At 47.9% G+C, this 26,727-nt stretch overlaps 1 protein-coding gene across 13 annotated transcripts in view; it reads left to right on the plus strand.

The window, feature by feature from the left end:
- Positions 1–26,727, plus strand: part of lrch1 (leucine-rich repeats and calponin homology (CH) domain containing 1) — a 397,317-nt gene that overhangs the window by 298,142 nt on the left and 72,448 nt on the right. For 8 of the 13 annotated variants that reach the window (XR_011886381.1, XR_011886379.1, XR_011886380.1 and 5 more), the window contains 2 exons: positions 132–245; positions 24,690–24,799. The exons of 1 other annotated variant lie outside the window; for it this stretch is intronic. Coding sequence is in view for 6 of the 12 variants with exons in the window: in XM_072260922.1 (XP_072117023.1) it covers positions 132–245; positions 24,690–24,799 (224 nt within the window). In the remaining 6 variants the exon portion in view is untranslated. Of the gene's footprint in view, positions 1–131; positions 246–24,689; positions 24,800–26,727 lie in introns of those variants that run through there. 4 more of the 13 variants (XR_011886383.1, XM_072260924.1, XM_072260926.1 and 1 more) reach the window with 2 other exon arrangements.

The following is a 26,727-nucleotide window of genomic DNA, read 5'->3' on the forward strand; positions in this document are numbered from 1 at the left end:
CTTAAACTTGCAATGGCTGCCACTGATACTTAAATTCTGATCCTCTTTTTTGACTTTGCTGATCTGCTTGACATTTACCCAATGCTCCTTGGACTTGCTTTGTGCCTTCTCTATGCCCTTGCCACTTTCAGTCCAAGCAAACTCTTCTTTGGACTCCCCTCCTTCCTTCTTCAGAAAACTGTCACAGACCTACATAGAGGAACTCAACCCCGCCAATACTCCGCAGGAAGAAGACAGAAATCATGGTATGTTTGTTGCTTGTGGATACCTACGTTTTGTGTATTGGTATTTTTACTCTAATGGATTCACTTGAATTAAACATAGAAATCACAGAAAATACACAATAAGAAGTCTCTCAATCCATGTGCATCTGTGTCAGACAAATTAGAATTTGCTAACCCCACCGTCCCAAACCTACCCCTAACACCCAGCACCCGTCTGTAACTAGACCCAAACCCACCATTCAAACCTAATCCCACCATCCAAACCCAAACCCACCATCCAAACCTAATCCCACCATCCAAACCCAAACCCACCATCCAAACCTAATCCCACCATCCAAACCCAACCTCACCATCCAAACCCAACCCCACCATCCAGCATCTGTCTGTAACTAGACCCAACCCCACTGTCCAACCTGATTTAACCCCACCGTCCTGCCCTATCCTAACCCCACCGTCCTGCCCAAATCTAATCCACCGTCCTGCCATAATCTAACACCACCGTACAGACCTACTCTAACCCCAACGTCCAGACCTAATCTAACCCCACCGACCAGCCCTAATCTAACCCCACCGTCCTGCCCTAATCTAACCCCACCGTCCTGCCCTAACCTAACCCCACCGTCCAGCCCTAATCCAACCCTGCCGCACAGCTCTAATCTAACCCCGTCGGACAGCCGTAATCTAACCCCACCGTCCAGCACGAACCTAACCCCACCATCCAGCACGAACCTAACCCCACCATCCAGCCCTAACCTAACCCCACCGTCCAGCCGTAACCTAGCCCCACCGTCCAGTCCCAACCTAAACCCACCGTCTAGCTCTAACCTAACCCCCATTGTCCAGCCCTAATCCAACCCCCACCGTCCAGCCCTAATCCAACCCCCACCATCCAGCCCTAATCCAACCCCCACCATCCAGCCCTAATCTAAACCCCACAGTCCAGACCTAATCTAACCCCACCGTCCAGCCCTAATCTAACCCCACCTTCCAGCCCTAACCTAACCCCACTGTCCAGCCCTAACCTAACCCCACTGTCCAGCCCTAATCTAACCCACCGTCCAGCCCTAATCTAACCCACCGTCCAGCCCTAATCTAAACCACCGTCCAGCCCTAACCTAACCCCACCGTGTAGCCCTAATTTAACCCCACTGTCCAGTCCTAATCTAACCCACAGTCCAGCCCTAATCTAACCCACCGTCTAGCCCTAATCTAACCCACCGTCCAGACCTAATCTAACGCCACCGAGCAGCACTAATCTATTCTTCTTAAATCTTTTTATTGAATTAGTACACAAAAGGTAAACCATATAGGCACTAATACACTGTTGCAATATAACTTTACAGGAGATATTAATACACAAAAAGAAGTTATTACAAACAGTGCAGTTTAGATATAAAATAACAAGTAAATATAATAGTATACTAATTTTCATACATATCAATAAGGAAGGGAAAAAACAAACCCAAACCACTGTGCAACTAATCTAAAAAGCAAAGCAAAGCAATGGTCTAGCTAGCTATCAAGTAGAGTTAAACAACTTAAAACAATCACGTCCTCAAACCCGACCTCCATTAAAAGCAGTTAAAAAGCAAGAAGGGAATGTAAATATGGACAGAGAGAGAAAAAAAGTTACAATAAACAAAAATGTTGAGTAAAAGATCTCCAGGTCTGTTCCAATTTAACTGAAGAATGATAAAGATTACTTCTAATTTTCTCCAAATTTAAACATAGTATCGTCTGGGAAAATGAAAAGAACGTAGTTGGAGCACTAATTTCCTTCCAGTGTTGTAAAATACATCTTTTCGACATTAAAGTAAGAATACAATCATTCTACGGGCTGAAGGGGAAAGATTACTAGAAATTTTAGGTAATCCAAAGATAGCAGTAATAGGATGGGGAGAAATAACTATATTCAATACCTTTGAAATAATATTAAACATGTCTTTCGAAAAAGTTTCCAAAGTAGGACAGAACCAAAACATATGAGTTAAGGAAACTATATCCCCATGACATCTGTCACAAAGAGGGTTAATGTGAGAATAAAAATGAGCTAATTTATCTTTAGACATATGTGCTCTATGGACAAGTTTAAATTGAATTAGGGAGGATTTAGAACAGATAGAGGAAGTATTGACTAGTTGTAAAATATGCGCCCAGTCATCCACCGAAACAATAAAGCCCAATTCCTTTTCCCAATCTGACCAGCCCTAATCTAACCCCACCGTTCAGCACTAATCTAACCCTACTGTCCTGCCCTAATCTACCCCACTGTCCTGCCCTAATCTAACCCCATCATCCTACGCTAATCTAAACCCTCCATCGTGCCCATATGTAACCCACCATCCTGCCCTAACCTAACCCCATCATCCTGCGCTAACCTAAACCCACCGTCCTGCCCAAATCTAACCCACCGTCCTGCCCAAATCTAACCCACCGTCCTGCCCAAATCTAACCCACCGTCCTGCCCAAATCCAACCCCACCATCCAGACCTAATCTAACCCGACCGTCCAGCCCTAATCGAACCCCACCGTCCAGCCCTAACCTAACCCCACCGTCCAGCCCACACCAAAACCCACCGTCCAGCCCAAACCAAAACCCACCGTCCAGCCCAAACCAAAACCCACCACCCAGCCCTAACCTAACCCCACCGCCGAGCCCTAATCTAACCCCACTGTCCAGCCCTAATCTAACCCCACTGTCCAGCCCTAATCTAACCCCACCGTGCAGCACTAACCTAACCCCACCGTCCAGCCCGAATCTAACACTCCCCTCCAGCCGTAATCTAACCCCCACCGTCCAGCCTTAACCTAGCCCCCACCATCCAGCACTAACCTAACCCCACCGTCCTGCCCTATCCTAACCCCACCATCCTGCCCAAATCTAACCCACCATCCTGCCCTAATCTAACCCCACAGTACAGACCTACTCTAACCCCACCGTCCTGCCCTAATCCAACCCCACCGTCCAGTCCTAACCTAACACCACCGTCCTGACCTAATCTAAACCCCACCGTCCTGCCCTAATCTAAACCCACCATCCAGCCCAAACCAAAACCCACCGTCCAGCCCAATCCAAAACCCACCGTCCAGCTCTAACCTAACCCCTACCGTCCAGCCCTAATCTAACCCCCACCGTCCAGCCCTATTCTAACCCCACTGTCAGCCCTAACCTAACCCCACTGTCCAGCCCTAATCTAACCCCCACCGTCCAGCCCTAATCTAACCCACTGTCCAGCCCTAATCTAACCCACCGTGTAGCCCTAATCTAACCCAGCGTCTAGCCCTAATCTAACCCCATCGTCCAGCCCTAACCTAACCCCACTCTCCTGCCCTAATCTAACCCCACTGTCCAGCCCTAATCTAACCCCACTGTCCAGCCCTAATCTAACCCCACTCTCCTGCCCTAATCTAACACCACTGTCCAGCCCTAATCGAAACCCCACCGTCCAGCCCTAGTCATCCACCGAACTAATAAAGCCCAATTCCTTTTCCCAATCTGACCAACACTAATCTAACCCCACCGTTCAGCACTAATCTATCCCCACCGTCCAGCCCTAACCTAACCCCACCGTCCTCCCCTATCCTAACCCCACCGTACTACCCAAATCTAACCCACCGTCCTGCCCTAATCTAACCCCACCGTACAGACCTACTCTAACCCCACCGTCCTGCCCTAATCCAACCCCACCGCACAGCCCTAATCTCACCCCACCGCACAGCCATAATCTAACCCCACCGTCCAGCCCTAATCCAACCCCACCGCACAGCCCTAATGTAACCCCAACGCACAGCCCTAATCTAACCCCAACGCACAGCCCTAATCTAAACCCACCGTCCAGCCCTAATCTAACCCCATCGTCCAGCCCTAACCTAACCCCCAACGTACAGCACTAACCTAACCCCACCGTCCAGCCCAAACCTAACCCCCACCGTCTCGCCCTAATCTAACCCCACCGTTCAGCCCTAATCTAACCCCCACCATCCAGCCGTAACCTAACCCCACCGTCCAGCCCTAATCCAACCCCACCGCACAGCCCTAATCTAACCCCACCGCACAGCCCTAATCTAACCCCATCGTCCAGCCCTAACCTAACCCCCACCGTACAGCACTAACCTAACCCCACCGTCTAGCCCAAACCTAACCCCCACCGTCTCGCCCTAATCTAACCCCACCGTCTAGCCCTAATCTAACCCCCACTGTCCAGCCCTAATCTAACCTCACCGTCCAGCCCTAACCTAACCCCACCATCCAGCACTAACCTAACCCCACCGTCCTGCCCTATCCTAACCCCACCGTCCTGCCCAAATCTAACCCACCGTCCTGCCCAAGTCTAACCCCACCGTACAGACCTACTCTAACCCCACCGTCCTGCCCTAACCTGACCCCACCGTCCAGCCCTAATCCAACCGCACCGCACAGCCCTAATCTAACACCACCGCACAGCTGTAATCTAACCCCACCGTCCAGCACGAACCTAACCCCACCGCACAGCCGTAATCTAACCCCACCGTCCAGCCCTAATCCAACCCCACCGCACAGCCCTAATCTAACCCCACCGTCCTGCCCAAATCTAACCCACCGTCCTGCCCTAATCTAACCCCACCGTACAGACCTAATCTAACCCCACCGACCAGCACTAATAGAACCCCACCATCCAGCCCTAACCTAACCCCACCGTCCAGCCCTAATCTAACCCCACCGTACAGACCTACTCTAACCCCAGCATCCTGCCCTAACCTAACCCGACCCTCCAGCCCTAATCTAACCCCACTGCACAGCCCTAATCTAACCCCCACCGTCCAGCCGTAACCTAACCCCACCGTCCAGTCCTATCCTAACCCCACCGTCCTGCCCAAATCTAACCCCACCGTACAGACCTACTCTAACACCACCGTCCAGCACGAACTTAACCCCACCGTCCAGCCCTAATCTAACCTGCACCGTACAGCACTAATCTAACCCCACTGTCTAGCCCAAACTAAAACCCACCGTCCAGCCAAAACCAAAACCCTCCATCCAGCCCTAACATAACCCCCACCGTCCAGCCCTAACCTAACCGCACCGTCCATCACTAACCTTAGCCCACCGTCCTGCCCTATCCTAACCCCACCGTCCTGCCCAAATCTAACCCACCGTCCTGCCCTAATCTAAACCCACCGTACAGACCTAATCTAACCCCACCGTCCAGCCCTAATCCAACCCCACCGCACAGCCGTAATCCAACCCCACCGTTCCACACTATCCTAACCCCACCGTCCTGCCCTAACCTAACCCACCGTCCAGCTCTAATCCAACCCCACCGCACAGCCATAACCTAAACCGCACCGCACAGCGGTAATCTAACCCCACCGTCCAGCCCTAATCCAACTCCACCGACCAGCACTAATCGAACCCGCCGTCCAGTTCTAATCTAACTCCACCGTCCAGCTCTAAGCTAACCCCCACCGTCCAGCCGTAACCTAACCCCACCGTCCAGCCGTAACCTAACCCCACCATCCAGCCCTAATCTAACCCCACCGTACAGACCTACTCCAACCCCACTGTCCTGCCCAAATCTAACCCCACCGTCCAGCCCTAATCTAACCTCACCGTCTAGCCCTAACCTAACCCCACCGTCCAGCCCTATCCTCACCCCACTGTCCTGCCCAAATCTAACCCCACCGCACAGCCCTAATCTAACCCCACCGCACAGCCCTAATCTAACCCCACCGCACAGCCCTAATCTAACCCCACCGTCTAGCCCTAACCTAAACCCACCGTATAGCCCTAATCTAACCCACACCGTACAGCACTAACCTAACCCCACCATCCAGCACTACCCTAACCCTACCGTCCTGCCCTATCCTCTCCCCACCGTCCTGCCCAAATCTAACCCCACCGCACAGCCCTAATCTAACCCCACCGTCTAGCCCTAACCTAAACCCACCGTATAGCCCTAATCTAACCCACACCGTACAGCACTAACCTAACCCCACCATCCAGCACTAACCTAACCCTACCGTCCTGCCCTATCCTCTCCCCACCGTCCTGCCCAAATCTAACCCACCGTCCTGCCCTAGTCTAACCCCACCGTATAGACCTACTCTAACCCCACCGTCCAGCCCTAATCCAACACCACCGCACAGGCCAAATCTAACACCACCGCACAGCCATAATCTAACCCCACCGTCCAGCCCTAATCTAACCCAACCATCCAGCACGAATTTAACCCCACCGTCCAGCCCTAATCTAACCCCCACCGTACAGCACTAATCTAACCCCACCGTCCAGCACTAACCTAACCCACTGTCCAGCCCAAACTAAAACCCACCTTCCAGCCCAAACCGAAACCCACCGACCAGCCCTAATCTAACCCCACCATCCAGCACGAATTTAACCCCACCGTCCAGCCCTAATCTAACCCCCACCATACAGCACTAATCTAACCCCACCGTCCAGCACTAACCTAACCCACTGTCCAGCCCAAACTAAAACCCACCATCCAGCCCAAACCGAAACCCACCGACCAGCCCTAACCTAACACCCACCGTCCAGCCTAAATCTAACGCCCACCGTCCAGCCCTAATCTAACCCCCACCGTAGAGCACTAATCTAACCCCACCGTCCTGCCCTAACCTAACCCCACCGTCCAGCCCTAATCCAACCCCACCGCCTAGCCCTAATCTAACACCACCGCACAGCCGTAATCTAAACCCACCATCCAGCACGAATCTAACAACTCTGTCCAGCCCTAATCTAACCCCCGCCGTCCTGCCCTAATCTAACCCTACCGTACAGACCTACTCTAACACCACCATCCAGCATGAATTTAACCCCACCATCCAGCCCTAATCTAACCCGCACCGTACAGCACTAATCTAACCCCACCATCTAGCACTAACCTAACCCACCGTCTAGCCCAAACTAAAATCCACTGTCCAGCCGAAACCAAAACTCTCCATCCAGCCCTAACATAACCCCCACCGTCCAGCCCTAACCTAACCGCACCGTCCATCACTAACCTTAGCCCACCGTCCTGCCCTATCCTAACCCCACCGTACAGACCTAAACTAACCCCACTGACCAGCACTAATAGAACCCCACCATCCAGCCCTAATCCAACCCCACCGCATAACCCTATTCTAACCCCACCGCACAGCCGTAATCTAACCCCACCGTCCAGCCCTAATCCAACCCCACTGCACAGCCCAAATCTAACCCACCGTCCTGCCCTAATCTAAACCCACCGTACAGACCTAAACTAACCCCACTGACCAGCACTAATGGAACCCCACCATCCAGCCCTAATCCAACCCCATCGCATAACCCTATTCTAACCCCACCGCACAGCCGTAATCTAACCCCACCGTCCAGCCCTAATCCAACCCCATCGCATAACCCTATTCTAACCCCACCGCACAGCCGTAATCTAACCCCACCGTCCAGCCCTAATCCAACCCCACCGCACAGCCCTAATCTAACCCCACCGTCCAGCCCTAATCTAACCCCACCGTTCCGCACTATCCTAACCCCACTGTCCTGCCCTAACCTAACCCACCGTCCAGCCCTAATCCAACCCCACCGCACAGCCCTAATCTAACTCCACCGCACAGCCCTAATCTAACCCCACCGCACAGCCCTGATCTAACCCCACCGCACAGCCGTAATCTAACCCCACCGTCCAGCCCTAATCCAACCCCACCGCACAGCCCTAATCTAACCCCACCGTCCAGCCCTAATCTAACCCCACCGTTCCGCACTATCCTAACCCCACCGTCCTGCCCTAACCTAACCCACCGTCCAGCCCTAATCCAACCCCACCGCACAGCCGTAACCTAAACGGCACCGCACAGCCGTAATCTAACCCCACAGTCCAGCCCTAATCCAACCCCACCGCACAGCCCTAATCTAACTCCACCGCACAGCCCTAATCTAACCCCACCGCACAGCCCTGATCTAACCCCACCGCACAGCCCTAATCTAACCCCACCATCCAGCCCTAATCCAACCCCACCGCACAGCCCTAATCTAACACCACCGTCCAGCCCTAACCTAACCCCCCCCGTCCAGCACTAACCTAACCCCACCGTCCAGCCCTAACCTAAACCCACCGTATAGCCCAAATCTAACCCCACCGTCCAGCCCTAATTTAACCCCACCGTCCAGCACTAATTTAACCCCAACGTCCAACCCAAATCAAAACCCACCGTCCAGCCCTAACCTAACCCCCACCGTCTCGCCCTAATCTAACCCCCATCGTTCAGACCTAATCTAACCCCACCGTCCAGCCCTAACCTAGCCCCACTATCCAGCACTAACCTAACCCACCGTCTAGCACAAACTAAAACCCACTGTCCAGCCGAAACCAAAACCCTCCGTCCAGCCCTAACATAACCCGCACCGTACAGCCTAAATGTATCGCCCACCGTCCAGCCCTAACCTAACCGCATCGTCTATCACTAACCTTAGCCCACCGTCCTGCCCTATCCTAACCCCACCATCCTGCCCAAATCTAACCCCACCGTCCAGCCCTAATCTGAACCCCACCGTACAGCACTAACCTAACCCCACCGTCCAGCACTAATCTAACCCCACCATCCAGCACTAACCTAACCCCACCGTCTAGCCCTAATCTAACCCCACCGTCCAGCCCTAATCTAACCCCACCATGTAGCCCTAATCCAACCCCACCGCACAGCCCTAATCTAACACCACCACACAGCCGTAACCTAACCCCACCATCCAGCCCGAATCTAACAACTCTGTCCAGCCCTAATCTAACCCCCACCATCCAGCCGTAAACTAACCCCACCGTCCAGCCATAACCTAACCCCACTGTCCTGCCCTATTCTAACCCCACTGTCCTGCCCAAATCTAACCCACCGTCCTGCCCTAATCTAAACCCACCGTACAGACCTAACCTAACCCCATCGTCCAGCACTAACCTACCCACCGTCCAGCCCTAACCTAGCCCCACTATCCAGCACTAACCTAACCCACCGTCTAGCACAAACTAAAACCCACTGTCCAGCCGAAACCAAAACCCTCCGTCCAGCCCTAACATAACCCGCACCGTACAGCCTAAATGTATCGCCCACCGTCCAGCCCTAACCTAACCGCATCGTCTATCACTAACCTTAGCCCACCGTCCTGCCCTATCCTAACCCCACCATCCTGCCCAAATCTAACCCCACCGTCCAGCCCTAATCTGAACCCCACCGTACAGCACTAACCTAACCCCACCGTCCAGCACTAATCTAACCCCACCATCCAGCACTAACCTAACCCCACCGTCTAGCCCTAATCTAACCCCACCGTCCAGCCCTAATCTAACCCCACCATGTAGCCCTAATCCAACCCCACCGCACAGCCCTAATCTAACACCACCACACAGCCGTAACCTAACCCCACCATCCAGGCCGAATCTAACAACTCTCTCCAGCCCTAATCTAACCCCCACCATCCAGCCGTAAACTAACCCCACCGTCCAGCCATAACCTAACCCCACTGTCCTGCCCTATTCTAACCCCACCGTCCTGCCCAAATCTAACCCACCGTCCTGCCCTAATCTAAACCCACCGTACAGACCTAACCTAACCCCATCGTCCAGCACTAACCTACCCACCGTCCAGCCCTAACCTAACCCCCACCGTCTCGCCCTAATCCAACCCCACCGCACAGCCCTAATTTAACCCCACCACACAGCCCTAATCTAACCCCACTGCACAGCCGTAATCTAACCCCATCGTCCAGCCCTAATCTAAATCCACTGTCCAGCCCTAACCTAACGCCACCATCCAGCCCTAATCTAACCACACCGTCCAGCACGAACCTAACCCCACCGTCCAGCACGAACCTAACCCCACCGTCCAGCCCTAATCTAACCACACCGTCCAGCACTAATCTAACCCCCACCGCACAGCCCGAATCCAACTCCACCGCACAGCCCTAATCTATCCCCACCACACAGCCGTAATCTAACCCCACCGTCCAGACCTAATCTAACCCCACCATCCAGGCCTAATCTATCTCCACCGTCCAGCACTAATCGAACCCCACCGTCCAGTCCTAATCCAACCCCACCGCACAGCCATAATCTAACCCCACCGCACAGCCGTAATCTAACCCCAACGTTATGCCCTAATCTAACCCCACCGTCCAACCCGAATCTAACCCTACCGTCCAGCACTAATCTAACCCCACCGTCCAGCCCGACTCCAACCCCACCGTCCAGCCCTAACCTAAACCGACCGTCCAGCCCTAACCTAACGCCACCATCCAGCCCTAATCTAACCCCAGCGTCCAGGCCTAATCTAACCCCACCGTCCAGCCCTAATCTAACCCCACCGTCCAGGCCTTATCCAACCCCAACGTCCAGCCCTAACCTAACCCCACTGTCCAGCACTAATCTAACCCCCACCGCACAGCCCTAATCCAACCCCACCGCACAGCCCTAATGTAACGCCACCGTCCAGCACTAATCTAACCCCACCGTCCTACCCAAATCTAACCCCAGCGTCCAGCCCTAATCTAACCCCACCGCCCTGCCCAAATCTAACCCACCATCCAGCACGAACCTAACCCCACCGTCCAGACCTGATCTAACCCCACCGACCAGCAATAATCTAACCCCACCGTCCAGCCCTAATCCAACCCCACTGCACAGCCCTAATTTAACCCCACCACACAGCCCTAATTTAACCCCACCACACAGCCCTAATCTAACCCCACTGCACAGCCGTAATCTAACCCCATCGTCCAGCCCTAATCTAAGTCCACTGTCCAGCCCTAACCTAACGCCACCGTCCAGCCCTAACCTAACCCCACCATCCAGCACGAACCTAACCCCACCGTCCAGACCTGATCTAACCCCACCGACCAGCAATAATCTAACCCCACCGTCCAGCCCTAATCCAACCCCACTGCACAGCCCTAATTTAACCCCACCACACAGCCCTAATTTAACCCCACCACACAGCCCTAATCTAACCCCACTGCACAGCCGTAATCTAACCCCATCGTCCAGCCCTAATCTAAGTCCACTGTCCAGCCCTAACCTAACGCCACCGTCCAGCCCTAACCTAACCCCACCATCCAGCACGAACCTAATCCCACCGTCCAGCCCTAATCTAACCCCACCATCCAGCACTAACCTAACCACACCGTCCTGCCCTAACCTAACCCCACCGTCCTGCCCAAATCTAACCCCACCGTACAGACCTAATCTAACCCCACCGTCCAGACCTAATCTAACCCCACTGTCCAGACCTAATATAAACCAACCATCCAGCCCTAACCTAACCCCTCCGTCCAGCTGTAACCTAACCCCACCGTCCAGCCCTAACCGAACCCCACCGTCCAGCCCTATCCTAACCCCACCGTCCTGCCCTACCCTAACCCCACCGTCCTGCCCAAAAACAACCCACCATCCTGCCCTAATCTAACCCCACCGTACAAACCTACTCTAATCCACCGTCCTGCCCTAACCTCACCCCACCGTCCAGCACTAATCTAACCCCCACCACACAGCCCTAATCCAACCCCACAGCACAGCCATAATCTAACCCCACCGTCCTGCCCTAATCTAACGCCACCGTCCAGCACTAATGTAACCCCACCGTCCTACCCAACTCTAACCCCAGCGTCCAGCCCTAATCTAACCCACCGTCCTGTCCAAATCTAACCCCATCTTCCAGCCCTAATCTAACCCCACCGTCCAGCACTAATCTAACCCCACCGTCCTGCCCAAATCTAATCCCACCGTCCAGACTTGATCTAACCCCATCAACCAGCAATAATCTAACCCCACCGTCCAGCCCTAATCCAACCCCACCACACAGCCCTAATTTAACCCCACCACACAGCCCTAATCTAACCCCACTGCACAGCCGTAATCTAACCCCATCGTCCAGCCCTAATCTAAATCCACTGTCCAGCCCTAACCTAACGCCACCGTCCAGCCCTAACCTAACCCCACCATCCAGCACGAACCTAACCCCACCGTCCAGACCTGATCTAACCCCACCGTCCAGCCCTAATCCAACCCCACTGCACAGCCCTAATTTAACCCCACCACACAGCCCTAATCTAACCCTACTGCACAGCCGTAATCTAACCCCATCGTCCAGCCCTAATCTAAGTCCACTGTCCAGCCCTAACCTAACGCCACCGTCCAGCCCTAACCTAACCCCACCATCCAGCATGAACCTAACCCCACCGTCCAGCCCTAATCTAACCCCACCATCCAGCACTAACCTAACCCCACCGTCCTGCCCTAACCTAACCCCACCGTCCTGCCCAAATCTAACCCCACCGTCCAGACCTAATCTAACCCCACCGTCCAGACCTAATCTAACCCCACCGTCCAGACCTAATCTAACCCCACCGTCCAGACCTAATATAAACCCACCATCCAGCCCTAACCTAACCCCTCCGTCCAGCCGTAACCTAACCCCACCGTCCAGCCCTAACCGAACCCCACCGTCCAGCCCTATCCTAACCCCCACCGTCCTGCCCTACCCTAACCCCACCGTCCTGCCCTATCATAACCCCACCGTCCTGCCCAAAAACAACCCATCGTCCTGCCCAAATATAACCCACCGTCCTGCCCTAATCTAACCCCACCGTACAAACCTACTCTAATTCCACCGTCCTGCCCTAACCTAGCCCCACCGTCCAGCCCTAACCTCACCCCACCATCCAGCACGAACTTATCCCCACTGTCCAGCACTAAACTAACCCCCCGTGCTGCTCTAACCTAAACCCACCGTCCAGCCCTAATCTAATCCCCACCGTCCAGCCCCAATCTAACCCCTCCGTCCAGCACTAATCCAACCCCTCTGCACAGCCGTAATCTAACCCCACCGTCTAGCACTAACCTAACCCCACCGTACAGCACTAACCTAACCCCACCATACAGCACTAACCTAACCCCACCGTCCAGCCTTAACCTAACCCCACCGTCCAGCACTAATCTAACCCCACCGTCCTGCACTAACCTAACTCCACCGTCCAGCCCTAATCTAACCCCCAGCGTCCAGCCCTAATCTAACCCCCAGCGTCCAGCCCTAATCTAACTCCAGCGTCCAGCCCTAATCTAACACCAGCGTCCAGCACTAATTTAACCCCACCGTCCAGCACTAACCTAACCCCAACATCCAGCCCTAATCTAACCCCACCATCTAATCCTAGCCTAACCCCACCGTCCAACCCTGAGTGTGTGTGGCTTCCATCAGTCAGACTTGACCATGGATATTTCGTCCTGACTGTCCAGATACGCAAGCCTGGGCAGTGCGATATAGAGAGCAAGCTGTTGCCCATGTATTAAGCTCCCCTTCTCCACATATCTGATCAACCCAAAGTAACAGTAGAGACGAACACAGTTTGGTACCAGCGGTGTCACAGGAGTTGTTAGTCAGCGTTGAATACAATGTAGACTGCCTTAGAGACTCCAGCCCTGGATTTGTCCCTCGGGGTTTACTTCCGAAGCCTTCCCGATGAGTGGGTACAGACACAAGGCAGCCAGGTCTGAGATTAGTTTTCGTTCTCCTAGATGAGCTGCCTGTTTAACACTAGCCTAAATAGACAAGGATTTCTGTCAACCCCTCTCTTCCGGCAGTGAATCCCAGACCTCACCACTCTGAAAAGCATATTTCGCACTCCCCCTCCACTCTGTTCCTGGGTTCTGCTACCTTTCTGTTAGTTCTATTTAAGCCCTTCATCATTTTTTATACTTTAGTGAAGTTGCCTCTTGGCATTCTCTGTCCTGAAGGAAAACAATCTCAATTTTTCCAGTCATTCCTCACAGCTATTAATTTTCGGTATGGTAACATCCTGGCAAACCTCAGCATCCTCTCGGGTGCAGTCACACTGTCCTGTAATGCGATGAGAACTACACAGTACTCAACTATAGACTAACTAGTGCTATAAAAGGTGGCTGCAATATTTCCTGCTCTTATATTCCATTATTTGATTAATAAAGAAACCTGCATGGCTTTGTAATCACCTTATTGACCTGAAGCTGCCTTGGGGATTTTTAATCGCTCCACAGCTCTCAGTTTCTTAAACTCTTTGCCTTTTAACACCTCTGTAAATGCTTTACCTCCCATTACTGCATATTAAATTCCCTTTGTCAACTTTCTACACAACTGACCAGACGTCCTTTCATAGCCAGATTTTCTATCATCTGCAGATTTCTTTTCTATGTCTCTACATTTAGATCTAAACTTAGTTCATTGTTAAAAGCCCAAGTGCTGACCACCATGGATCTGTACTAATGACAAACTAACCATCATCAAAGCACTTCTCAAATCATTACCCTTCATTAGAGAATCATAGAATACAGCACAGAAACAGGCCCTTTGGCCCATCTAGTCTGGGCTAAACCTACTCCCTAAATTGCCTACTCTCACTGACCTGTACCCGGACCATAGCCCTCCATATCCATGTGCCAATTGAAACTTTTCTTTAGCATTGAAATTGTGCTTGCATGCACCACTTGCGCTCATTCCTACACTGTCACGACCATTTGAGTGAAGAAGTTTCCTCACACATTACCCTTCAACTAGAGGTCACAGGTTAAGGGTGAAAGCTGAAAAGTTTGAGTCCCACCTAACCTCTGTGGAAAAAGCTGCATTCTATACACCTCCGTAATTTTGTATACTTGTAAAATTGTATAATTTTGTAATTTTGCAAATCTCCCCTCAGTCTTCTACGTTCCTTGGAACATAGAATCTTTCCTCTTACTCATGTCCTTCAGCCCTGGCAACATCCTTGTAAATTTTATCTTTCGGTCTTCACTATAACGTCTCCTGTACTCAATAATTTGATTTATGAAGGTCAATGTGCCAGAAGCTTTCTTTACGACTCTATCTACCCATGACACCACTTTCAATAAATTATGGACCTGATTTCCAGATTTCTTTATTCTACTGCATTCATCAGTGCCCTACTCTTCACTATGTAAAACCTACCATGGTTCGTCCTAGCAAAGTGCCAGACATCACACTTGTCTGCATTAAATTCCACCAGCTATTTTTCAGCCCATTTTCCCAGGTTGTCTAGATCCCACTACAAGCTTTAACAGTTTTCCTCGCTGTCCACTACACTCGCAAATTTGCTGATCCAGTTAACCACATTATCATCCAGATCATTGATATAGATGACAAACAGCAATGGACCCAGCACCAATCCCTGCGGCACTGTAGTGGTCACAGGCCTCCAGTCAGAGAGGCAACCCTCTACTACCACTCCCTGGCTTCTTCCACAAAGCCAATGTCTAATCCAATTTACTACTTCATCTTGAATGCCAAGCCACTGAACCTTCTTGACCAGGATCCCACGTAGGACCTTGTCAAGTGCCTTGCTGAAGTCCACAAAACAACATCCAGTGCCTTGCCTTCATTCACTTTCCTGGTAACTTCCTTGAAAACCTGTATAAGATTGGTTAGTCACAACCTACCACACCTTATAGCTATGTTGACTATCCCAAATCAGTCCATGTCTATCCAAATACTCATATCTCCAGTTCCTAATACCTTCCCACTTCTGATGTCAGCATCACTGGCCTACATTGATCCGATTCTGAATCCAATTTAGTACTTGAATTTTCTAATATACATTAAACTGCACATATAATCTTAGATTAGGTTTAAAATCAAGGAAGTTGAAAAACTACAAGTATCAGTGTCACTGCCAAATGAAGTTAATTGGTTTGGAGATTGGTGATGTTAGGGTAGAACTAATGTCATTTAGCAGAGTGTATCTGATTAAGCAATGTTATCAATGTTTCAGGGAGATAGGGTATCTGTCTCACAGCTCCAGTGAGCTGGGTTCACGGCTGACCTCTGACATAGTCTGTATGGAGTTTGCATCTTCTCCCTGGAACTGTGTGGGCTTTCATCCAGGTGCCCCAATTTTCTCCCACATCCCAAAGTTGGTGGCTTAAGTAGCCACTGTAAATTGGTCCAGTATGCAGGTGAGTGGTAGGAGTGTTGTGGAAGAAAATAGATTACAGGGAAATAAATGGAGGAAGTGCTAGCATAAAACCCAATAGGCAGAAAGGCCTTCTCTATTGTTGTAAGGAAATATGAGAACACTGCCATTTTTGAAGTGCCAGAGGATAGCTGGGACATTCTGAGCAGCAGTTGTTTTAAGCACCACTTGTGTTCAGTTTACAGTAGTGACCCTATCTTCATATTTCTTGTTACTTCAATTTTCCATCTTGCCTCCACTCTGAACCGTCTTTCTGTAGCCTGCTGCACTGTTCCAACAGAGCCCAGTGTAAGGTTGGGAAACTGTATCTTGTCTTCCATCCGGGTGTATTGTGAGGTTGAGATGCTCCAGTTATCTTTTGTTTCTCTGTAGATGTTATGTGTCCATCTGTGTAGTTCTGGCACTTTGTTTTTGATTTAAACATCCAACTTCTGCAGGGTTTTTTTTGTTTACTTTTTGGCAGTTGTCATAAACTCAGTTCCTCTTGCCACAGGTTTTCTCTGCTTGACCTGCTGGGCATTTCTGGAATTCCCTTTTACTCCAGGTTCTAGTGGCAACAGTATTCTGTTCCATCCTGGGTAGTTTACACATCTTTTTCTCTTTCTTTCCACATCTATCCCTCTGTCTATTCCATTTGTCTTCATTGTCACCTCATCCCTTGGTTGCATGGTTGTCCTTTGCTGCATATCAAAATATTTGCCATATTCTGCCCTACAACATTAAATAAAAACAGAAAATACTGTAATGTTGACTCGAGCTGCTCTTCAATAGATGAGGCCAACTTTAGACTTAAGAGTATGGCAAGGCTTGTGAGAAAATAACAAATTTTATTGTAGTCACTCAATACTGTTGGATGATAAGATTTGGATGTGTTGTCACCACCTTGATGCAGTTAGCAGTCACAACCAAGTTCTTCCTTTATGACACCCTCGCTCGTCCAAGGACCTGAACAGACAGTAGAGTGCAGAACTGCCACTCTCTTCATCTGTCAGGCATTTATTCTGATGCACAAGGCTCCTGTATTGCGAAAAGGTTTGAGACATGGTGATATCAGAGAATGGAATGGGATCTAAGAATCAGGTTTCATAGGAGAAAGGTGATGTAGAAGGAGTTCATGAGGGTCATTAGTATGGTGACTTAGTAAAGATCAAGGATTAAGGATTACTGTGGCACGCTCTCCCACAATAAGATAGCAGAGTAATCTGAGATTGTTTGCTCTAAACCTAAAGAGACCGAGGGGTAAACTTACAGAGGCTTATAAAATCATGAAAACTGGCAAAGAATTAGTTGCATATATGGGCAGTGAAATGGCAGATGGAGTTTAACCTGCCAAAGGTAAAGTGATACATCTTAGTAAAGAGACGTTACACCGTTAAGGGCAAGACCTTTAAGTGTTGATGAGCAGTGAGATCTTGGAATTCAAGTTCATAACTCCCTGAAAGTATAAAACTCTCGTTAGGCTGCATCTGGAATATTACATATATTTCTGGTCAAGAAGCAGAAGAGGTTTACCAGCATGTTGCCTGGATTAGAGGACATGTGCTCTCAGGAGAGGTTAGACAAACTTTGTTTGTTTTCTCTGGAGCGGCAGGGGCTGAGGGGAGATCTGATAGAAGTTTATTAGATTATGAGAGGCATAGATAGAGTGGAAGGACAATATCTTTTCCCAGGTTTGAAATGTATAATACCAGAGGGCTTGCATTTAAGGTGAGAGGGGTCATTTGAAAGGAGATGAGAAGAGAGTGGTGGGTGCCTGGGGTGGTGATAGAGGCAGAAACATTAGGGACTTCGAAGAAATGTTCAGACAGGCACACGTATGTGAGGGAAATGGAAGGATACGGACCATTTGTAGCAGAAGAGATTAGTCTAGTTGGCTATTTGATAACTACTTTATTTGGTTTGGCCCAACATTGTAGGCCGAAAGGTGCACAGTTCTATGTTCTAAACACACCTATGGTGCACAGTTCTACATTCTAAACACACCTATGGTGTACAGTTCTATGTTCTAAACACACCTGTGGTGCACAGTTCTATGATCTAAACACTCCTGTGGTGCACAGTTCTATGTTCTAAACACTCCTGTGGTGAACAGTTCTATGTTCTAAACACTCCTGTGGTGCACAGCTTGATGTTCACCAGTTCAGTGTTCTAAACACTCCCAATTAAATGTGTTTCGTGTTCAGAGTCGATGTGACATGGCAATCCCCATCTAGAATATAGTCCTTAATCAGAGTTTTGGCTGTGTGTGTGGCAGTGTCTCGCCTTACAAGAATAGCTTCCACCCATCTTGAATACTTATCCATTGTTACTAGTGCAGTATGTCTGAATATCCTTGACACTTTAAGTACTGTAGTCAACTTGTAAGACTTTACCAGGTTGGGCAGGAGCACTTAATTGTGGGAGGTTTTCTGTTGCTCCAGGGTTTTATTTCTCTCATGTCATGTTTTTTCAAACATTTCTAGAGCTTGTGCCCTGAACTTTGGATTCCATTACCAATGGGAGAGTCTTTTGATTTTTTTTTCTACTCCAATATGTCCGAGGGAATGTATCTGCTGTGTCAGATAAGGAAGCAACGCAGTTGGGACTACGAGTCTATGACTATTGCCACATCTCCATGCTCCATTGCAATTTAATCTCCCACCATTCTCCATCCAGAACACTTTTCCTGGTTACAGCATTGAGCTTGCATCTCTCGATTATCCTGTATGTTCATCTGTGATAGAGTCAGTTGTCATGTTCACTGCGTAGGTTCTCAGTGCAATTTCTAATTCTTTGGCCTTTTTGACTTCTTTTATTTCTTTTACTCATTCCCATATTGTAGTTACATCTGTGAATGCCTTCCATGGCTTTCCATTGTAGTCATTCTGGAGTGGCTTTTACTTTTTAATACAGCCACTTCTAACAGCAATTTATGACATTCATGAGTTCTTGTACTATTTGGACAAAATTGCAGTCAACAGGATGAGTGTAAAAAGCGGACATAATCGGAAGGAGTGAATACAGGCCAGAAGGTATTGTCTGAATGTGTGCAGTATACAGAATAAAGGAGATGAACTTGTAGCACAGTTACAGATTGGCATGTATGATGTTGAAGGCATCACTGAATCATGGCTGAAAGAAGATTATAGTTGGGAACTTAATGTCCAAGAATACACATTGTATCAAAAGAACAGGTAGGAATGCAGAGGAGGTGGTGTTGCTCTGTTGGCAAACAATGAAATGAAGTCAAATCATTAGAAAGTCGTGACATAGGGTCAGAAGGTGTTGAATCATTGTGAATAGAGCTAAAGAACTATAAAGGTTAAAAGACCCTGATGAGAGTTACCTACAGACCCCCAAAAGTAGTAAGGATGTGGTCTACAAATTACAATGGGAGATAGAAAATACATCCTTTGTTGCAGTAGTCATGGCAGATTAGGAAAATCTGGTTGGTGATGGATTCCAGAGGGGGAATTTTTAGAATACCTGCAAGATGGTTTTTAGAGCAGCTTGTGGTTGAGTCCACTATGGGATCAGCTATTCTGGATTGGGTGTTGTACAATGAACTGAAATTTATTTGAGCGCTTAAGGTGAAAGAGCTCTTAGGGGCAGGTGATCATAATATGATCTAATTCATCCTGAAATTTGAGAAGGAGAAGCTGAGGTCATATGTATCAATATTAAAGTGGAATAATGCAAACTACAGAGGTATGAGAGAGGAGTTGGCCAAATTTGATTTCAAAAGAACACCGGCAGGGATAATGGCAGGGCAGCAATGGTTGGAATTTCTGGGAACAATTTGGAAGGCACATGATATATATATATATATCCCCAAGAGGAAGAAGTATTCTAAAGGCAAGATGACACAAGCGTGGCTAACAAGAGAAGCAAAGCCAACATAAAAGCCAAAGAAAGGCATATAATAGAGCAAAAATTAGTGGGAAGTTAGAAGATGGGAAGCTTTTAAAAACCAAAAGAAGGCATCTAAAAAAGTCAGTAAGAAGTGAAAGGTGGAATACAGAAGTAAGCAAGCAAATAATATCAAAAGTTTCTTCAGATTAAAAAAAGAGTAAAAGAGAGGCGAGAGTGGATATTGGACTAGAAAACAATGCTAGAGAGGTAGTAATGGGCGACAGGGAAATGGCAGACAAACTAGGTAAGTATTTTGCATCAGTCTTCACTGTGGAAGACACTAGCAGTGTGGTGAATGTTCTAGGCGTCAGGAGTCATGAAATGTGTGAAGTTACCATTACTGGGGTGAAGATTCTTGGGAAACTGAAAGGTCTGAAGGTAGATAAGTCACCTGGACCAGATGGTGTACATCCCAGAGTTCAGAAAGATGTGGCTGAACGGGTTGTGGAGGCATAAGTAATGATCACTAGATTCTGGAATGGTTCTGGAAGACTGAAAAATTGCAAATGCCACTCCACCCTTCAAGAAAGGAGAGGGGCAGAAGAAAGGAAATTATAGGCCAATTAGTCTGACCTCAGTGGTGGGGAAGATGTTGGAATCGATTGTTAAGATTGTATCATTGGATAAATTAGAAAAAATACATGATAAAATAGGCTGTAGTCAGCATGGTTTCCTTATGAGAAAATCTTGCATGACAAAGCTGATGGATTCAAAGAAATAATAAGTAGGATTGTCAAAGGAGAATTGGTTGATGTTGTGTACTTGGAATTTTAGGAGGCCTTTAACAAGGTGCCACGTATGAGGCTGCTGAACAAGTTAACAGCCCATGGTACTACAGGAAAGATACTGTGTTGGGACCACTTCTTTTCACATTATGTATCAATGACTTGGATGACGAATTGATGACTTTGTTGCAAAGTTTGTAGACATTACAAGGGTAGGTGAAGGAGCAGGTAGTTTTGAGGAAGAGGAAGCACTTAGACAGATTAGGAGATTGTGCAAAGAAGTGGCAGATAGAATACAGTGTCAGGATGTGTATGGTCATGCACTTTGGTAGAAGAAGTGAAAGGGTTGATTGTTTTCTAAATGGAGAGAAAAGACAAAAGCTGAGGTGCAAAGGGACTTGGGAGTCCTTGTGCAGGATTCCCTAAAGGTTCATTGCAGGCTGAGCCAGTGGTGAGGAAGGCAAATGCAATGTTAGCATTCATTGCAAGAGGACTGGAACAACCTCTTTTGCGTCGCGGACCGGCCGACGGGGGGTGGGGGAGAGGCGGGGGTAGCATTGCCAACGGACAAGAGTAGCTGTCAAATACGTTGTGTTTACCCCGAGAAAGACTACCGTGACCATGAAGCCTTGCGCGGGCACCAGTGCGTATGCGTGTACGTGCCGATTTTTTTCTACAAATCGTTTTGGCGATTCTGTTCGGTGGGGGTGGTGTTAATCACGACTGGAATATAGGTGATAAGTGGCTACTACACTCAATTTTGTTTCTAAAAGGGTTTAGCTAACAAATTTGATATTAAACACACCGCATATTTTCCTCACATGAATATAGTGATAAGTGAATTATAAGTCACTTATAAGTCCATAGCATCATAATATTTTAAGTAATGTTTGGACATTAACACACAGCACATATTTTCCCCATATGAACATACAAAATCATTGCAACACACCAATATTGCTGAATCAGTGGGAGCCCTGGGCTTGTTTCCCTGCAACAAGACGGTGCCATCGAGGGGTGATGGGAGCCAGCGATACTAGAAGGGAGTTCCTTATGTCCAGTCTATTCCGCAATTTAGTTTTCGTTGTATTCATTGCAGAGATATGTTGGAAATGGAAGCAACGTTTTCGGCGCTTTTGTGAGTATCTCAGGCTATTTAGCCTTGACTTTGATCCAGGCTGCCGGCAGAGATGTTATGTCAAACATACTTTTCAGCCCGTCGTCATTTGCAAGCTTGAGTTGATCTTGTTCCCGCGCTGACATGGATGGCGTGTGCATAATGACCTCGCGTGCGTTCAAGCTCAACAGTGGCCGTGACAGGGAATGAGGAACGGTGAAGCTGACTCATATCACCAAATCATATTGTTTCCTCACAGCCTGGACTAGAATATAAAAGCAAGGACGTAATGTTGAGACTTTATAAAACACTAGTGAGGCCTCACCTGGTGTATTGTGAGCAGTTTCAGGCGCCTTATCTTAGAAAGGATGTGCTGAAACTGGAGAGGGTTCAAAGGAGGTTCACAAAAATGATTTCAGGATTGAATAGCTTGTCATATGGAGAGCATTTGATGGGTCTGGGCCTGTATTCTCTAGGGTTCAGAAGAATGATGGGTGACCTCATTGAAATCTTTTGAATGTTGAAAGGTCTTAATAGGCCTTGGATGTTTGAGAGAATGTTTCCTATGGTGGGAGAATTTAGAACAGAGATGAGGAATTTCTTTAGTCAGAGAATGGTGAATCAGTAGAATTCTTTGCCACAGGCAGCCTTGGAGGCCAAGTCTTTATGTATATTTAAGGGAGGTTGATAGATTCTTGATTAGTCAGGACATGAAGGGATATGGTGAGAAGGCAAGAGAGTGGGGCTGAGAGGAAATTGTATCAGCCATGATGAAGTGGTAGACTCGAAGCAGACTCGATGGGCCAAATGGCCTAGTCCTGCTCCTGTATATTATAGTCTTATAGACATTCTTGATTGGAATTCCTACAGCCATAAGAAATCCCCTTTGTCTCCATAAGTTTCCAAAATAATGAACAATTCCAAAAGTATATTGAGAATCAGTGTAGATATTAGCTGATCTTCCTTCTGCCAGCTTACTGGCTTCAGTGGGAGCTGTCAGTTCGGTCTATTGCACAGAGGTACTAAGGGTCATGCTTTTGCCAGCACTTCAGTTTCAGAATCCGGCCATTCGAATTCCTCCCTCAATCCTTGTGGAGTTGCCGGTGTACAGAATCAGATCTAGATTCAATAGAAGTGTTTCCCTGTAATGACTTGCAACTTCATGGCGTATTATTATTTGCACAGTTATGGTCATCATAGTCTAACCAGAATTCAGCACATTCATTCCCATTCCTAATCAGTAAGTTTACATTTAAGCCATCTAGTTTTTGCTCCATCAAGGCAAGGAAGACTTCATTGTGATTGAATTCAAAATACATCTATTTCATTCTTATTTATTTGTTCAAACAGTATTATAAGACCAGAGGATTTTGAGGCAAAGGATTGGACCTGTTGATCTTATTCCTGTTCTCCACCTTGTATGCTATCCCAACAACTTTTAACACAATGTCCTTTTTCACCACAAGAAAGACATTTGAGGGGATTGGCATCGGAGCTGTGGGTGTGGCTCAGACTGAAATTGTTGAGGTGTATACAGTGAATTTCAGCCTCCTCCTCCTTTTGGTTAATAGGTGTTGGCTGTTGACTAGCAAGAACAGACTGTTGACCACCTGTAGTGATATTATTTGGATTTCAATATCCCGTTTCACATGTGTGGTGGTTTGCACTAGCACACTGTACTGAGTGGAACAGCTGCTTCAGTCCAATTCAGTTTTGTCAGCTTCACCATTTTGGCATCATCTGGCTTCAATAAAAGTTGATTTCAAGGGACCCTATGCTGAGTCTTATATGCTACTTTCATTTATTCCCTGAACTCTTGAATAGCATAATCATACTGTCCTGCAGCATTCCTCATATTCAGAAACATCCTCACTTTCTTCCAGTTAGTCTGTATTGGGGCCTGTTATTCCAACCAACTTGTATATTTTGTTAAGCAACACACATCAAAGTAAAATCTCTTACTAACTCTTCCTTCAGTTAGTCCTGACGAAGGGTCTCGGCCTGAAACGTCGACTGTACCTCTTCCTAGAGATGCTGCCTGGCCTGCTGTGTTCACCAGCAACTTTGATGTGTGTTGCTTCAATTTCCAGCATCTGCAGAATTCCTGTTGTTTGTATATTTTGTTTATCATTTCCCATTTCATCAACTGCATTAGTCAGGTGTCTGATTTGCCAAGAAGACAACATAGTAGCCAAAATGTGGATGCCATCATGTCGGTGCAGTTTGTATATGTTCTTAATATATTAAAGATCAGTACAGGTCTTCAAACTTCCTTTAAGAGGATGTGGGATTTCTTTGGACCATTTATCAATCTTTTCCAGTTGAGGTGGTTGATGGAAAACTATTGGTGTCATTTCATAAGTTCCATCTTCAGTTCTGCATGTCTTTACTTCATTCATTCATACTAAAATATTATTGTGAGGAAAGAATTGCTTCAGCTTCTGCAGTTTCAAATGATCGGAGATATTGGAAAGTTATGGATTCGCGAAGAGAGTAAATAATCAGGAATTTGCATCAGCAGGTGCAGAGTCTGGATCTGGAAAAGATGGTTGAACTAACGGGATAGCGAAAAAGGCTGGTGATTGAAATATATTCAGTACTTTATTTGGAAGTGGTTTAACTGTGTTAAAAAAGGAAGCCCAAACAGAATGAATTACGCTCAGCCAAGCACATCGAAGGTAGAGAGAATATTATCAGGAAGCAGGGATTGTGGCAGGTTGCATAGTAACCTGAAGCTTTACCTCTTCTGTTTTTAACAGCTTTCTTCAGGTCATTGCGGCATATCGACTCCTTGGATCCTCAATTTACCATCCGTAGAAAAATGGAGCAGATGAGAGAGGAAAAGGAACATATAGAACAGCTCCGGGAGGTGAGGTGCTGATGCTGCCCCATCTACCAGTATTTTTGTTCAAGCTATGAAGCTGTGAATATGCAAATGTACTAAGATCAAGTCTATTGTCATGTGTCGTACTTGCTTTCAGCAGCATCACAGACATGGTGCAGAAAACACACAGAATGTAAATAATACATAAATTACACAATACAGTGAAAAGCGAGAAAAACAGTGCAAAAAAAGACAATTAGAGACAAGTTAGTGGTAGTGTAAGAGGCGGTCTGTAGTGTTCTGTTGCTGGGGCAGGGTTTAGGTGTACAGGTCTTTCAAGAACCTAATGTTTTAGATCATAAGACAAAGGAGCACAAGTCGGCCATTCGGCCCATCGAGTCTGCTCCGCCGTTTTATTACGAGCTAATCCATTCTCCCATTTAGTCCTACTCCCCCGCCTTCTCACCATAACCTTTGATGCCCTGGCTACTCAGATACCGATCAATCTCTGCCTTAAATGCACCCAATGACTTGGCCTCCACTGCTGCCCATGGCAACAAATTCCATAGATTCACCACCCTCTGACTAAAAAAATTTCTTGGCATTTCTGTTCTGAATGGGCACCCTTCAATCCTTAAGTCATGCCCTCTGGTACTAGACTCCCCCATCATGGGAAACAACTTTGCCACATCCACTCTGTCCATGCCTTTCAACATTCGAAATGTTTCTATGAGGTCTCCCCTCATTCTTCTAAACTCCTAGGAATACAGTCCAAGAGCGGACAAACGTTCCTCATATGTTAACCCCCTCATTCCCGGAATCATTCTAGTAAATCTTCTCTGTACCCTCTCCAACGTCAGCACATCCTTTCTTAAATAAGGAGACCAAAATTGCCCACAGTACTCCAAGTGAGGTCTCACCAGCGCCTTATAGAGCCTCAACATCACATCCCTGCTCCTATACTCTATTCCTCTAGAAATGAATGCCAACATTGCATTCACCTTCTTCACTACCAACTCAACCTGGAGGTTAACCTTAAGGGTATCTTGTATGAGGACTCCCAAGTCCCGTTGCATCTCAGAACTTTGAATTCTTTCCCCATTTAAGTAATAGACTGCCCATTTATTTCTTCTGCCAGAGTGCATAACCATACACTTTCCCACATTGTATTTCATTTGCCACTTCTCTGCCCATTCTTCCAATCTATCCAAGTCTCTCTGCAGACTGTCCGTTTCCTCAGCACTACCGGCCCCTCCACCTATCTTCGTATTGACAGCAAACTTAGCCACAAAGCCATCTATTCCATAATCCAAATTGTTGATGTACAATGTAAAAAGAAGCGGCCCCAACACTGATCCCTGTGGAACACCACTGGTAACCAGCAGCCAACCAGAATAGGATCCCTTTATTCCCACTCTCTGTTTCCTGCCAATCAGCCAAAGCTCTATCCATGTATGTAACTTTCCTGTAATTCCATGGGCTCTTATCTTGTTAAGTAGCCTCATGTGTGGCACCTTGTCAAAGGCCTTCCGAAAATCCAAATATACAACATCCACTGCATCTCCCTTGTCTAGCCTACTGGTAATTTCCTCAAAAAATTGTAATAGGTTTGTCAAGCAGGATTTTCCTTTAAGGAATCCATGCCAGGTTTGCCTATCTTGTCATATGCCTCCAGGTACTCTGTAACCTCATCCTTGACAATCGACTCCAACAACTTCCCAACCACCGATGTCAAGCTAACAGGTCTATAATTTCCTTTTTGCTTCCTTGCCCCCTTCTTAAATAGCGGAGTGACATTTGCAATCTTCCAGTCCTCTGGAACCATGCCAGAATCTATCGACTTTTGAAAGATCATTGCTAATGCCTCCGCAATCTCCACAGCTACTTCCTTCAGAACACACGGGCGCATTCCATCTGGTCCGGGAGATTTATCTACCTTTAGACTATTCAGCTTCCTGAGTACTTTCTCTGTC

This window comes from Mobula birostris, chromosome 6, assembly GCF_030028105.1.
Source record: "Mobula birostris isolate sMobBir1 chromosome 6, sMobBir1.hap1, whole genome shotgun sequence".
NCBI classification, from domain to species: Eukaryota; Metazoa; Chordata; class Chondrichthyes; order Myliobatiformes; family Myliobatidae; genus Mobula; species Mobula birostris.